Genomic DNA, 16,073 nt, shown 5'->3' with positions numbered 1-16,073 from the left:
AAAACCCAAGAAATAAATTCGTCAAATCAACATATGAAATCAAATATATTACAAACAGTTCATGGTTTGAGAATACTGGATAGATGGGAGGAGTGCCATCGACGTTTGTAGAGCTGCCAGATTAACATATAAAAAAAGTATTTAAAATGACGTTTATTTGGCCGGTATAACTCAGGCGTTGGTTAAACCCAAGTGTAGTCGGTCCCGGACGTTGAGGTGGTGAGTTGGCGCGAATCCAGTCGGTTTCGGTTTTGTTCGTTACAGTACCAGAGTTAAAACAAAAAATATATATATAAACTGAGATAGGCCAACGGGGTGGGGTCGTTCGGCAAAACCCGAGTGTTGAGGTGGCGAGTCTATGTGAATTTGTCAGTTACTTTATGTTCGTTACGGTACTTGACAAAAAAAACACAAACTGATGTGGCCTAATAAGGTACCACAACTTGACCCAACGAGAGCTTTATGACACCAAGTTCCTCTTTTAATCTATATTTATTAATATTAATATTAATATACTAATTACTTTTTCTCCGATACACGTAAGATCAATCATTGTTTCAGACCTAGCACAACACACGGGTTCTTAACACTCATTTAAAAAAATAATTGTATTTTGGTTAAATTATTATGAGTGTTTGAGAAAAAAAAAATATTAGCGAATACCCCTTCAGCTAAGTGAAATATTTAGAAATAACAATAGTTTTTGTTAGTTATGTTCATTAGAGCATTCCCAACTCATTTCATATCATATATTCATATATATCATATAATTATATTAAAAATCATTTTATTTTCTTTTTATTGTTCAATTAAATAATGTATTTTATACATTTATCATTAAATTTTCTCGCTCCTTTACTCACAATCATTTTTAAAAAATATTAAATAATTATACGTTATGAACAGTATGACCCCAAATTTAACTCACATATAACATTTTCTCTCTACTCCACTCACAAATACTCATAACCCTGGTATATAATTTGCAAATCTTTCTCATTTATTTTTCAAAAACAGGTTAGAAAATCCTCTTAATCTGTTCTTGTGACACCCACTGCCTTAATAATTTATAAAGGCTCTGGTTATTCAAACACCCTTTGACTTATCCATACACCCTTACAAGTAAGGTTCCATACGATCGTATGTGGGGTGTGTGAATAACGATATCAAAAGTTTGATGAAACCTAGTCCACATGTATACCTGCTACCTACACCATTATAAGTTTATCAACTCCAAAAAGTCGTCCATGTCCTCCATCTCTGCTTAATAATTACACCAAACATAAAAACCAAATGGAGAATCCTCTTGATCTTCATCTGAATTCAAACTCCTATTCCATCATCACCATCCTCGAATCCAAGTCCTTGTCATGGATATTCATCGCCGATCACCGCCATCCATGGCGAGCAACACTCTCTTGGACCACCTTTTTCCTCTTCACTTTTGCACTTCCACTTTTCTCCCACTTTGCTTTTCAACGTCCCGTTTATCACCCAAACTACTTCCGCCCCTTCGACTGGATCGTTCAAGTGTCTCTCACTTTGTTATCCACGCTTTCGTTCGTTAGTTTGTGGCGGTTTACTAGGAAGTATGGCCTCCGGAGGTTTCTGTTTCTGGATAAGCTGGACAGCGTTGGTGGTCAAGTTAGACAAAGGTATTCACAGGAGGTTCATGTATGTTTCTCACCTTTATTTTTGGTTTAGATCATGTGGGTAACAATATTAATTTCAAGATTGTAAAATACCTAGTTTAAACCATCCTTACCTGAGTTTAAACCATCTTACAGTTTACAATTTAAAATTTTTATATACATTAGTGAACCTAAATAACGTAAACATTAAAAATTAGTGAATTTGTAGATTATTTTGCTAACCGAGGATAAAGAAAGAAAACATGTTTGCGGGTATGGTTTGGGTAAATGGGTATAAATGCTATGAGTAATTTGCAAAAGTTTTTTGAGTTATACTATATGGGTGGTTAAAGCCCTCACACCATCCTCATAACATTATGGGGCCCTGTATGAGCATGAGCGTTTTTTACAATAAAGTCTGTGTATGTCTAGAAGTGATAATGATTGAAGAGACATTAATTAATATTATTATATAACTTGTGTTTTTACTAAAAAAAACATGATGATGATGATGTGATGGATAATGCCCTTTAAAAAGCATTAATTTTAAAAAAACATGATAATGTGCCCCTCTCATTCGGTTTCAGGCCAGTTACCTAAGGGCACTAGCTAGATTGTTAATATTTCGTGTTAAGAGTGAAAATCGACAAAATAATGAAAGGTGAGGGCATTGAACTCTCTTCGAACCTGACCATAAGTGTCTCACGGGATTAATGGTGAATACAACAAGACTTTTTGGTTGTTTAAAAGTTTCAATTTTAGGTCCAAAAGAGGACCAATCACATAATATGGATGTGAAAGTTACCCTTAGGATGTAGTTAACCTATTATTAACTAGTATAATCAAGGATGTGTGACAAAATTTACAAAAATACTTAATACATCTTATTCAATTCTTTCCAAACTAACTTATACACAAACAACATTCACCTTATGCAGAGATCTACAATGCTCCTATGTGCTTTCATCCTCCCATGTTTTGTTTGCGACATTATTTACAACATATGGTGGTTCACCTCGGGAGGGGCCCACATACCCTACATCTACAACCTCTACTTTAGTCATGCAATGGCATGCCTCATGCACGTGACTTCTTGGTTATACCGCATATCAATGTTCTTGCTTGTTTGTGTTCTTTTCAAACTCACATGTTCTCTACAAATACTTAGGTTGGAAGATTTTGCCCAAGTGTTTAACAATTTGTCTGATGTGGGCCCCATATTGGTCCAACACCTTGCAATCAAGCGAAACCTTCGCGTTATAAGTCATAGGTTTCGAGCGTTTATTTTATTGACATTATTACTTGTGACAATGAGTCAGTTTGCTTCTCTGCTTGTTACAACCGTGGATGGCGCGGTTGTAAATGTATCTACGACTGGAGAACTCGCGGTAATCTCTCTCTCTCTTTAAATTAATATATGCAACAAACTACTAAACGGCTTGCGTTATTTTGATAATATTCTAATTATGTTAATCGCGTATTATTTATAAAATTTAACGAGAACCCAAACGTGATACGAGCTTGAAAATCATATCAGACATGTGAATTGAACATAGAAGTAAATATCAAATTTTCATTTTAATATAAACTTTCAAAATTTTGGCATAAAGTCCAGTTATAACGTTAAATCCCATTTTTCAAAAAAAAAAAAAAAATAAGCGGGTCAACTTGACCAGCCCTTTTATCTAAGCGTGTTCATGAGTTGCAAATTTAAATCAAAAAGTACTGTGTATAAAACAATAACGTTTAATTTATAAACTTTGATGTCAATTTTCTTTTAAATTTATAACGCAAACACATTTCAATTAAAAAAATAAAAAATAAACACATTAAACAAGTCAATCCAAACCCACCCGTTTTTCTAAAGTGTTCATGGGTTCAACCTGAAATTAACCCGCACCTAGTCCAGCCCAGTTGACTTTTAAAATTTGACTTTTGTTGCAGTTATGCTCGATTACACTCGTGTTTGGTCTATACATATGCCAACGTAGTGCAGCAAAGATCACACACAAAGCTCAATCATTAACAAGTTTGGTCACCAAATGGCACATGTGTGCCACCGTGGACTCGTTTGTTGATATGACCACCATTGATGAAAATCCAACGGCTAATATTACTCCACAGGTAGTTGATCTGGGCTCAGAAAATGAGGTTGGAGATGGTGATGATGAACTAGACAATACAAACTTCATTCCAGTTTATAAGCACACAATATCATACCAGCAAAGACAAGCTTTAGGTAAGTTTTCATTTTTTCAATTAATGCGTCTCAATTTTGATGGATAATGAAATATGATTATTAAAGATGATCGATCGATTGTATGTGTTGCAGTGACGTATTTTGAGAATAATGAAACTGGGATCACGGTGTATGGGTTCATGCTAGACAGGACATCTATAAACACGGTCTTTGCAATTCAGTTGTCTCTTGCGCTTTGGCTGTTCGATAAGACAATCGGCTTTGGTTGACATTGAACTTAATTGATATTAAACAATCAAAAGTGTTATGAATTTTGTAACATTACTGTACAAAAATGAAGATAAGAGGACAAGATGGAGTTTAGGACAAGGGGTAGTGTAAATGTAACCTTTAGTCATTGTACATTTATGCAATTATGTAGTTTTATAACTAGTTGAAATGCCTTTACTCCTTTAGGTATATTTAGGCTAATGACATTATATTATATGTAACGAGAATCATGCTGCTAAATTGAAAAAGGTTAAGAACACTTTCAAAACATTCTATTGTTTTCTCATATTTGCAATATATATACAAGCAGTTTGTCCTTTTGAACCTATCCCCTTTTCAATACATACAACCGAAATGCGGTGTCCCACAAGCGGACCATACGGTTTTAACAATATAATTTTGGGTAAACGGGTATTTATTTTCAAGTATCATGTCGGGTATGGAGTTCTCCATACCCCATGAAAAATTTAAAGTTAATCTCATACTCAGTCTTGAACCCGGATACACATCCCTTAAGTTTCAGGTAATCTAACCCGCCTCAATATGACAATATCCAACATGCATGAGCAACTCCATTTTACTCAAAATCAATTACATTATACATGAAATGTATACAAAGATCTAGAAAGTTAACATTTACTATTCAATAAACATCAAAAGAGTCATTTAATGTTCAAACCAAGAGTTGATGATGATAACAAATGGACTTCACAATGATCTAGTAATTTCATGTGAAAATAAATATTGTAAAACAAGATTGTTATATAACCGACACGACTAACCTAAACAAATCACACGGTCAAAACTAACACCTGGGTCATAGACCCTAGGTTTGTATCTGTCTTCGTCTATAGAAAGGATCCACCCACCATGCGTCCTCTTTCACGGCCTTTTCCCATCGTTTTTTAAATATTTGAAGCTCGGTTGTTGATTGTCTCCTTATCTACCATCATATAAGTCGGTTTTGATTATGTCTTGTTACCAACTTATCAAACAAGTCAAACCAAAGTGTATACAAATGCATAACAAGCTGCTAAGTGCTAACCCGCATTCACTCTGGTAATAATATATTTTTGTAATCACTAAAAGTGTTGGTGGGTCGGCCTGGCCCGGCCCAACCCGACCGAACTTATTATGCCTAAGACTTCGTGCCTAAACTAAAAACAAATTATCTAAAGAACAAAAATGGTTAAAAACTCGAACACATACTTAGCAATGATTTCATAACCAGACTGGTTGTCCAGCGGTGGTTGGAGCAGTTTCAAAAACCGGATGACACCATAAATAAATTCAAAAACCAGATCTCTTCGTAACTCTAAAAAAGTTATAAACCTTGAGAATTCTTAACTAGTCATTTCATTTATTTATTTTATATATTTCATATTATTAAGGGTAATTTTGTCATTTATTATATGTTATTTTTGTAATCACATATATGTAATCACAAGTTTACATACATGTAATTATTAAATTGCATATAATAAATGGCAAAACTACACTCAAATTTATTATATATATAAAATGATTGGTTGTTAAGAGTTCTTAAAGTTCTTAAATTTAAATAAGATACTTATGCATATTTTGTTGTGGACATGCAATTTTAAAAATATGAAACCTTAATTAAATAAAATACAGACCCTGAAGTAGTAAACAAGTTATAAATGAGATCTTGAAGAAAAAAACATGAAATCCATTCCGACCACCTGGTTTGGTTCACCGGTCCGACCGGTTCAAATACACTCAACCAGACCAGTCATATAGCCGGTTCTGGGTCCGTCCTTCCAACCGCTCGGCTCTAAAAACATTGATATTTAATATTTAGGGTATTAGAGAATTTAGTTGCTTACCTCGGCTCGAACATCAACAGCAGGATGTTTCTGCACAGACAAAGCCAGTGAAACCATTAGCATAAAACATAATTAACCAACAAATCCAGGAGACAAAATATAAATATCATCATAGAATACCTTTGATAACTCAACATTGTTAGAGGGCTGCAGAAAACCATAATTTAACTGTTAACTGACAGAACCAGGGGAAAGTGAACAGTGAATTTAACTGTTAACCGATATAACCAAATGAATAACCTTTTTAGCAGAAGCCCCGCCTAACGTTTGTATTCCTTGATGCACGATATATTCACTATCAACAACTCCCACCTTCTTTGACCGGTCCCCCTTTAGAATGTTTTTGTTATTATTATTACAACAATCAATATCTCAAGAGTATTGGTATGTAACATTTCAGGAAATCCATACTTATTATAAACATAATTAAAAACCATAGATTTGAAATCATCACCTGTGCACAATAGCCAAGTTTCATATCCATTCCCCATCCATGAACAAGGTCATTCTGAAAGTAAATTTAATAAAGCTTATCAATTTCGAACAATTCTACAAAAAAAAAAAAAAAAAAAAAAAAAGATAAAGAGGGCGAGTACTATAAAAAACCAGATTACTTTATATCTTTTCTCACGAAAGTGTCCCTTAACAATTCTTTGCACATAAAAACTCAATATAATTTCTGTTTTTCTCTCGTAAAAGTCCCTTAAACTTTTGCACATAAAAAATCAAAATACTTTCTGTTTTTATCATAAAAGTCCCTTAAGTTGAACTTGGAAAACAAAATATCTATTATTTATGATCGGATGAAATCATAAAAGCATTATTTGACAATTTACATTGTAGTAGCTATGAAAATCATCTGTTTATAACTTTTAACCATTTTAAATTTATTCAAACCATTTTATATGTTTTTAGTTTTTTTTAATTTATATTGAGTGGTGCCATCCGCGATGCTTTTGAAAAATTTATTTGTTATTATCAACTTATTGAATTAAAAAAAATGGAAAAAGATAGCTAAACATTGAATAGACTTTGACTTGCCACGTGCCCAATTTAAAACATTAATTCATCTCAATAATTCTATTCTCACGTGGTGTTAATAAGAAAATACACAACTTATCAATTTCTGACAATTTTACGAAACATATAAAAAAGAATTAAAAGAAAAAAAGGTAAGGCTACCTGAATAAGATGCCAAGCACAATGCCATGCGGCTCTTGAGAAAACCGGGACCATTCCTTCTACAAATCTTCATATTTAAAGAAACATATAAAAACGCTATATCAATATTTAATCGACAAACTGTAAAAAATGAAGTGATAGAAAATACTATTGTGTGTATATATGCTACTTTACCCAGAACACGGTGGACCCTCACTATCATCTGAACATTTCACACTGCCTCTGCTGTCATACACTCTCCTGTAAAACAAAATATGAAATTACAAGTTTACAACTCAAAACAGAAGATTAAAAGGTTCAAAATATTCACCTATGAAACTTGTTCATTCTGTTTCGAATTGTGATCCGATGATGTATATCAGTTGAATTTGGATCTAAAGCTGGCTGTGATATTTCTAGTCCTTCTGCTTTAACAATATTCAGATACCTGCAAATATGAACGCCAAAAATTGGTCATGGGTTCGTCAACTGAGAGAATATAAAATGTTGGTGATAGTTAAAACTACCTTCTGGGATTAAAATGCTGCACTCCTAAGTCTTCGTCCCAGAGAAATATATAATCATAAATAGACACAGCCGCGGGATGCAGAAATCGTTTTGCAAACCACCTAAGATGTTATTAAATATATTAAGTAGGGGTGTAAAGCTGCTATTTGAGATCAGTTCGCTAAAAAACCGATCCAAGCTTCATCTGCCGAAGCTTGACTCGTCTTCCGAGCCTAATGAGCTTATTATTTATACAAATATAACAACTTTATTGTGCATAGTAATATTACATATAATAAAAATAACTAATACGTATAATGATAAATATATATAACTATATAGGGAGATGTTATTTACAAAATACTGAATTACTGCAAGAACAAAAAGAACAAACCCAAACCGTTAAATTTTTTCTATCAATGCTAATATTAAAAAGGAAAATAAAATAACATAAAATAAAATTATTTGTTACATGCAAATTTCTATATTATGTACATAAACAATTATCTACATCTACACATGATTTACTTTCCTGCACATAACCTGCGCATTTGTGGGTTTTATAAATAAACGTTTATATGTATATATATATCTAGAATGTTAGAAGAGATGAATAAAGATTGCATTTAAAACCACTTTCTTGTATTTAATTTCTTTTTAATTGAATAAATGAATGGTTTGTGTTGTTTTTTTTCTGTTCTTGCAAAAATCTGTCTTCTGAGTAGAACCCTCCCTTATATATATAGATATGCGGATGTGTGTGTGTGTGTGTGTTATATGTAATTAAATAAAATAACTAACTAATACAAAAGAGCTGAGCTCAAGCTCGAAAAATCACTCATGATCCAAGCTCAATCTTTAGACAGAAGCTCGAAACAAACCAAGCTCAAGCATAAGTGAGTGTGGGCTTGGCTCGACTCGACTCCTTTACACTCATAATAATAACAATTAGACAATTGCTGGTAACAAATAAATAATTGTTATTGACCATGGGTAAAGACTTAATAACCAAAGACAAAAAAAAAGAAAAAGAAAAAAGTAGTTATTGAAAAAATGAGACAGTTGGAAAACAAGCAATTTGGGTAATATGCCAAAATAGATCGAGTCAGAACACAAAAACATGTAAGTTCACGTGTCGGTCAAAACAGCCAGACTTGACCGGTCAAAATTTTTTGCTCGTTCTATTTATCTTGTAAATGATTAATGACCTTACCACTTTGTTTGGTTCTGAGCTACAATATGTATTACTTTGTTATGCCAATCAAGATCCCTCCATCCATCAACCTTTCCATCATAATGGAATAATATAACCGTAAAGTTTTCTTTGAGAAACTGTAAAGTCCAATATTAGCCAACATGATTCACATATTAAAGTATCAAAAGGTATACTAAACATCAAATATCAACAATTAGTGTACCTTCTGAACAATAGTATTAACATTACGCTTTTGTTTAAGACCCACTGGAACCGCGAGCAAATTATGTGTGCTTGATTCATCACCCTTCAATATATAATATTGCCAAATTAAACAATAGCTTACACAATATGCAAAACAAAAATAACAATTAAAAGTCAGATTCTATGTCTAACCTTTGACTTTGAACTACTTGTTGACCATAAAGGCTTTAACTCCAAGTCAGATTTAGTTTCAATAATACCGCGAGGTAAACCTTTTAAACTGGTAGAGGCTATGGCATAGTCCTAAGCATTCAAATAATATTATTAAGTCATTAATTTTCAAAATATTAATTATATTCATTATGTTTAATTGGTTTTTAAAATCTACCTTTGATGAATAGAGTGGATCAAATCTTGAGTCCAGCTGATGAGACAAATCAGAAAAAATGAAATAAAATAAAAGATTCATGTTACTGAAATTATGTAATCAAAACAAACTGTAACAAGACAAAAAGATTTGCTATGATTAATGAAGATTAAATAAGTCACTTGCAGTGGTTACCTCTGTTTGAAGATACTGGTAATTTGTGGTTCTATACACAATATACAGCATTATGATAAATACAATTCCCATGAACGGTCTCATCTTCATCCCATAACGTCCCTGCGTGTATAAATAAAATTCCTTAAACATTCTCAATAATGTAAACTAACAGAAACTGTCTTCGAAAGATGACTGACAACAACAAGATAAACCTTACCCAATCAAAATGGAGGTGTCGTTTCAATAGATTCCTCCATGGTTTAGCTTCTCTCATCAACAACTTGTGTTATATATATGTTTTCATACCACACTGCAGCTGTTGAACTATTGGACATATCAATAACTCACTTAGAAAGAAACAATTATCGTAGAGAACGGACATTAGATAGCTGTAAATACTAAAAAATAAAGCCACCCTGTTTGTTTAATTGTTTCCATTAACAATTCAAAAATCCTTAAGAAAAGAGCAGTGTATACAAATATCTACACAAATTTGAGTCAAAATTAGCATAACATTCAAACTTGAACTGCACAAAACGGATCATCAACCATGTAGTAACTTCATGTTAGTTTACAATGTAAGAAATTAGGGGTGTGCATGCAACCGAAAATATCATACCGAAAGAAAAACCAATGGTTTGGTTTTATGTTTTTGTAAAAACCGTACTTACGCTTCGGTTTTGGTTTATCATGTAACAAAAACCGAAGCGAATCGCATTTTATTGTAAAGTGATTTATAAGAACTTAGTAAATATGTAACTTAGATATTTTAGCCCAAATGTATAATAATCAATTGGTTATTAACGAACAAAATGATTTAGGCCCAAATTCATGAATCTTGGCCTAACTTTTCTTTCGGTCCAAAAACTTCAAGCTCAAATGACAAAACCGAAAAAATCCAAAACCAAGCCCTAACAAAAAACTAAAACCGAACCCTAACAGAAAAACAAAAAAAAGCAAAACCGAAATAGCGAAACCGAAGGGTTTCCAAAAACTCAAAAACCGAAGTTTCTTGAACCGAAATGTGCACACCACAATAAGAAATGGTGAGTTTGACATTAAAATTCTAACCTACAAAATATATTAAACAAAAACAGCTTATTAACAACAATTAGGTTTTTCTTTTAAAAAAGAAGTTTTAAGCAAGTGTAAATGTAAATGACAATAGCGTGCAATGTATGTATAGAATGAATGTAATATACATAACAAGTGTTATTATATGATGACCTAGAAATAGAATAAATGAAAGCACATAAACAGAATAATTAAAAAAAACTCCAAATTTTAACAAAAACAGGCAGGCAGGCAAAACATGAGTATGCATAGATAAATAAATGAATTAATCAATCTGTGTGCCTCGTGAATTTCGTCCTAGATGGTAAAGCGACTATTGAGATTTAACGAGTAGACATACATATTTATTGAATTAGAGATCGGAAGAAACAGTGACCTGAGAAATTAGCAGCAGAGAGTTGAAATTGAACAGTGATTCCGATAATGATGGTGGTTTCCGGCTGACTGACTGAGTGTGTGTGTGTGTGTAATTATGGAAGAAAAATAGCCGCGGGTAATGGTATTATTGGTTTGACTGTGACTCTGAGTATGAGTATGAGTGATGATTAATTCCACCTTAACGAGGAGAGAGTGTCGGAATTCACACGTTTTTAACTCCTCATTATTATTATTATTATTTCTTTTTTCCTTTATTCAAAGGATAACTTTATACAATACTAATCAAGTTTTAAGTTTGTTTTGATTAAGTTATTAATATTTTATTTTGTTTTGGTTATGTCATTCAACTTTTAATTTTGTCTCAGTTAGGTTACTCAACTTTCAATGTGTCTAAATTATTTCACTCAGCTTTTAATTTTAGCTAAATTAGGCACTTGACTTTCAATAAATGTTCTACTACTATCTTTTTTACCTTCATAATTTATGTTCATAAATAACTAGAACGTCATTTAAACCAATTTTTTTATATTTTTTTATCGGTAAGTATATCACTTATGATAATATAATGGTTGTCCCTCTCGTTTTAGAACAAAAACTGAAAGTTAGCGATCTAATTGATACAGACTGAAATTAAGTGACCTAATTAAGACAAAAAAAAATATAAGTGAATTAATTGGAACAAAATTGAAACTTGGTTACTGTTTTACAGTGCTTTCTCTTTTTTTTAATTACAATTGTATGCCATTTCGCATTTCTTTATTATTATTATTGTTGTTGTTGGAGAAAATTCCTAACATGTGATCTCAATAGAAAGAGTTCCGCACTATGTTCCCTAAATACGAATTTTCATCTTTGTTCCTATGATATACCATCGGCTAAGCCACGCTTGATAATCGAGCCGGCGAGTTTCTTATTGTTAGACTCGGTCTGCCCACGCTTGATAATCGAGCCGGCGAGTTTCTTATTGTTGGACTCGGTCTGCCCAAGACACATATCATTATTGATGTGGCTAGTACGTTATGATTCAAGTCGGGTCATACCCAATAACAAGCTAGACAAACACCAATAATATTTGTTTATATATGATATGATCATAACAAACAAATATTAACACTTGAGTTATTTGGAAAGGGGTTTCTAAATACATTGTACTTGTGAAATAAACAAATCATATGGATGATTTATACTTTGAGATAGAGCATTCCATAGTGTTATTTAAGATGGTTAAATAACAATATGTGAATAATGGTTACCAAACATGTTACCTATATTGTGTTATATTTATTTTGGGAAATAACACAATGTGAGTTTTATGATATAAAACTTATTTAAAGACAAAAATATATATAAAATTTGAAATGGGTGAGAGGGTCCCCCCCCCCCTTTACTCTCTTACACCTTTTATTTTATATTATTATGTTTTCTTTAGTGGAGACATGCATTGGATGTGAGTGGAGGCCATGGGTGGTGCTTCCATTAACTCCCTAACTCTCTTTCATTCATTCTTACAATTTTTTGCAAGTAACAAAACATTCCTCTCTTCCTTTTCTCTCCCATTTTCGGCCACAAGGAAGAACATCAAGGAGTTGGTTTTTCAAGTGAATCCTAGCTAAACAAAGGTGTATTGTCGGAGGCTTGGGTATGCTAGCTTGAGGAGCTTCCATATTCAAGTTATTGCCTTTCAATCACTCTTTCTTCACCCGGTTTTTGGTTTACTTGAAAGGTAGTTTAACATGCATGAACTTATAGTGACATGCATGTGTTTGATAGTATGTATTTCGTATATAGATCCGGGTTTGGGTTTTGCATGTATAAAATTGGTTTTATACACTATAAACTATTATAGTGACATGCATGTGTTTGATAGTATGTATTTCGTATATGGATCCGGGTTTGGGTTTTGCATGTATAAAATTGGTTTTATACACTATAAACTAACAAGATTTAAAACATTTATCCGCTACGTTTTTGGTAAAAGTAAGGTTTTATCACTTTGATAATCTTGTTAAAACCCAACACTTATACAATCAGATCATGCCAAGTGACCAAAACACGTTGTCTTCTGGCATGTTTCGAAGCAAATCCTGTTGTCCCAGGAGTTGTTTCGAAACATGACAGAAGACAACGTGTTTCGGCCACATAGCGTGATTTGACTAGATCACAGATGTGTCGGCTTGAATTTCAAACATGGCGGCGTCGACAAGTTTGTGTTCGAAAAATGTAGTATTTGAAATTTAGAAGATAAAAATGGAATCTCTCTCTAGAGATGAGAGTGGTACTATACCGGTACCGAAAATCCCAGTTTCGAAAATTGCAAATTTTTTGTACCGGTATCGAAATATTCGGTTCGGTACTGGTACCAAAGGCAAAACAATTTCAGGAAATACCGGTACCATACCGAAACTCTAAACATAGGTACGATTTGGTACAGGTACCAACCGGTAACAATACCGAATTTGCTCATTCCTATCTCTCTCTCTAGAGAGAAGATAGTTTGAGAAATTTTCATAAAGATACTAACTTTTAATAAAGTAATAAAAATAATAAAAATATATAAAAGGATTAAAAAATAAAATTAAAAACTTAATAGTTTTTTATCTGACACTTTGAGAAAATTGAAATAAAAATATTTGAGAGATCAATATGTCAATTAAAAAGGTAAAAAGAAAAAATGAAAGTTTAAAAAATAAATACGTCTAATAAAGAATGAGAGTACCTTTATCCTAACCTAATAAAATATATCTCTACTTTACACCCACAAAATTAAACATTAGGTCCGTTACTTTATTGATTGTTGTTTGTTATGCACTTAATAATTGCCAACTATAATTCTATTGTTAATTGTTGCATATTAAATCGATATAAAAATCATGAATTCCCTCCATTTATAAAGACAAAAGGAAGAAAATTAATAATCTAGAATTATTGGTCTCAAGCGTGTAAAAAGAAATGTTGTAAACAATAAAACTCGTAAATTTTGTTAACGCTAGCAAGTAGCATTCGCTTTATAAATGTTTGTTGTTCTATCCACACGTGTTCTGGAAATTGTAACACACTTTTTTAGTAGTAAAGAAATGGATAAATTAATCAAGTGTTTTTGTGTAATAAGTTCGCACTTGCTCAACTAATCATCATTTTTTTCTCTGTTGCCATACTCACAACTGTAAAAATATAATTTCTCTCCTCTATCTCCTAATCATACACTCAAAATTGTTTTTGAATGTTTTTGTAGAAGAACTAATTCTTACTCTCTCCTCCTCCACGTATTCTGTCATCCACGTCACACTCTCACTCCTCAAAAACACTCTTAAAAACATCTATTGAGGATGCTCTTAACAAGTTGCTCAAGGTCAGAAAAAGAAAACAGAAAAACGTAACTGTACAATTACAACTAGAAGCTTTGAGTCCCATATGGATCTCTTTTTAATTTATAGTTAAAAGCAAGCATTGTAACTTCTTCAGTTATCATTTTGATCGGTCGAATCACACCTTTAAACACGAAATTGTTCTGGTTCTTCCACAACTCACAACAAGCTGTATATACAAGATTGAAAAGCAAGCCTTTTTAAATACCTTCGACACTTACGCGTTATCTACCAACTCCAGTTGTGACTCGAAAGAACTCCCTATAGGACTGCATCCAAGTATCCAACCCTGTTTATAATTTTATTCCATACCTCTAAGGCAATTTAACAATTCTAAAACAAGGGAGTAGCGTTTTCAACACCTTTGTTACACAATTTACACACATCCAGCCTACAATCACACCCCTTTGTCAAGTTTACTGCCAAAGGAACTCTTATCTCTTATCAATCTCCATACACAAAACAAGAGGCTTTTAGAGGTGTTCATTTCAACCAATAAAAACTTAACACTATTTTTCCCCAAACCATACACATGAAGAACACTAATTTTTGTCCAAACCAACTCCATTCGTCCAAGTTTGCTTTGATTTTATAGTTCTTTAACATCTCTTCCAAATCAGCTATTAATGACTCTGATTTACTGTATCGTATGAAACGTTAGCCTTAACCGAGTTGAGGTGTTACATTAATCATCGTTCATTTGACAGGACTTAAGAGTTTTTGAAATTTTAAATTTTGTAACCTTTCAAACATTGTTTACAAAATTGTTTAATGGGAAATTGATCTCATAAAAAGAGTATATCACTTATTTATAAAGGAATGTACTTGTATCAAAATGAAACTTGTGAGTTCTCAAATAATTAGTCATGTAACTAAGGGTGTTTGGTCTATCACTATCAAAGAGTTGAATAAACATTTGAAGCTCTATATAAACGTTAACAACAATACAAATATACTCACTGGCACTTCGTGTATTAACAGTAATCTTTTTCAAGATTTCCCTAACTGATATACGGAAGTATGCTTAAAAATAAAGGCGTATGTCGAACCATAAACATGAGCTTAGAATCCCAGGGTATTGCAATTAGCACCAACACCAATTCTTGAAGTAATGTTAGAGAGGGATATAGATTTGCAGTTACACCTTGTCTTAATTAATAGCAACACATTAGCGTAAACCTTAGCAAATCAATTTAATTCCATTATTTTATATTGACAAAACATTAAAACTAGTCCTTTATGTTTGCACGTTTTTTCATTGGATGTCCTTTGGCGAAAAAAATAGCAGAAAACATCCTTTATGCTTAAAACCTCTATCACGTTATGTCCTTTCAAACTAACTCAGTTAAATTTTTTTGTTAAATCTGGTCATGTGCATCGCACATGAGGGTAAACTAGTCTTTTTAATTATTTATTAAAAAAATATAAAAACCCATTCACACCCAACTCTCTTTCTTTCTCACATAAATCAATTCTCTCTCTCTCTCTCTCTCTCCTCAAGGCTCCCCACCGCCACCTGCCACAACCACCATCCCCTCACCGCCGCCTGCCACAACTACCATCACCTCACCGCTGCCTGCCACAACCACCCCCGCGCAACGCCTGCGACTGTGGGGTCCCAAACAGATTTAGCCGAAGGCGTTGATGAGATAGGGTTCAGGCGAAGGCGGTGGGGTCCCAAACAGATTTAGCCTTCT

At 32.9% G+C, this 16,073-nt stretch overlaps 2 protein-coding genes, 1 long non-coding RNA gene and 1 pseudogene across 4 annotated transcripts in view; 2 read left to right on the top strand and 2 right to left on the bottom strand.

Annotated features, from left to right (window-relative positions):
• Nucleotides 1-16,073, top strand: part of LOC143568289 (cellulose synthase A catalytic subunit 1 [UDP-forming]-like) — a 209,075-nt pseudogene that overhangs the window by 93,174 nt on the left and 99,828 nt on the right. The gene's annotated exons all lie outside the window — the stretch shown is intronic.
• On the top strand, nt 1,292-4,231 carry LOC143568269 (uncharacterized). Its single transcript, XM_077054461.1, has 4 exons — nt 1,292-1,674; nt 2,570-3,019; nt 3,576-3,870; nt 3,964-4,231. Exons 1-4 carry the CDS (start codon nt 1,294-1,296, stop codon nt 4,098-4,100), a joined length of 1,263 nt encoding a protein of 420 aa, XP_076910576.1. The 5' UTR covers nt 1,292-1,293; the 3' UTR covers nt 4,101-4,231.
• Nucleotides 4,730-9,484, bottom strand: LOC143568294 (uncharacterized). Its single transcript, XM_077054481.1, has 13 exons — nt 9,404-9,484; nt 9,208-9,318; nt 9,035-9,118; nt 8,830-8,948; nt 7,637-7,738; nt 7,441-7,557; nt 7,305-7,370; nt 7,131-7,197; nt 6,403-6,456; nt 6,168-6,278; nt 6,069-6,095; nt 5,949-5,978; nt 4,730-5,044 (listed from the first exon to the last, which is right to left on the bottom strand). Exons 1-13 carry the CDS (start codon nt 9,482-9,484, stop codon nt 4,928-4,930), a joined length of 1,086 nt encoding a protein of 361 aa, XP_076910596.1. The 3' UTR covers nt 4,730-4,927.
• Nucleotides 9,578-11,086, bottom strand: LOC143568268 (uncharacterized). Its single transcript, XR_013141551.1, has 3 exons — nt 11,010-11,086; nt 9,777-9,883; nt 9,578-9,679 (listed from the first exon to the last, which is right to left on the bottom strand). It is a non-coding gene; the product is annotated as an uncharacterized LOC143568268 (long non-coding RNA).

Source organism: Bidens hawaiensis, unplaced genomic scaffold (genome assembly GCF_021521415.1).
Source record: "Bidens hawaiensis isolate Kalapana, Puna unplaced genomic scaffold, B.hawaiensis_p1.1 tig00023874_1, whole genome shotgun sequence".
NCBI classification, from domain to species: Eukaryota; Viridiplantae; Streptophyta; class Magnoliopsida; order Asterales; family Asteraceae; genus Bidens; species Bidens hawaiensis.
The sequence above is the reverse complement of the archived record's forward strand: the minus strand, read 5'-3'. Positions and strand labels throughout refer to the sequence as shown.

Bases quoted from the DNA above. Each gene is read 5' to 3' on its own strand.
- LOC143568294 (XM_077054481.1), bottom strand. From the start codon at position 9,484: ATGAATCTTTTATTTTATTTCATTTTTTCTGATTTGTCTCATCAGCTG. The intron at 9,319-9,403 runs GTAGATTTTAAA...TTGAATGCTTAG, and splicing joins ATCCACTCTATTCATCAAAG to GACTATGCCATAGCCTCTAC. The intron at 6,457-7,130 runs GTAGCCTTACCT...ATTTACTTTCAG, and splicing joins GTGCTTGGCATCTTATTCAG to AATGACCTTGTTCATGGATG.
- LOC143568269 (XM_077054461.1), top strand. From the start codon at position 1,294: ATGGAGAATCCTCTTGATCTTCATCTGAATTCAAACTCCTATTCCATC. The intron at 1,675-2,569 runs GTATGTTTCTCA...CACCTTATGCAG, and splicing joins GGTATTCACAGGAGGTTCAT to AGATCTACAATGCTCCTATG. The intron at 3,020-3,575 runs GTAATCTCTCTC...CTTTTGTTGCAG, and splicing joins CTACGACTGGAGAACTCGCG to TTATGCTCGATTACACTCGT.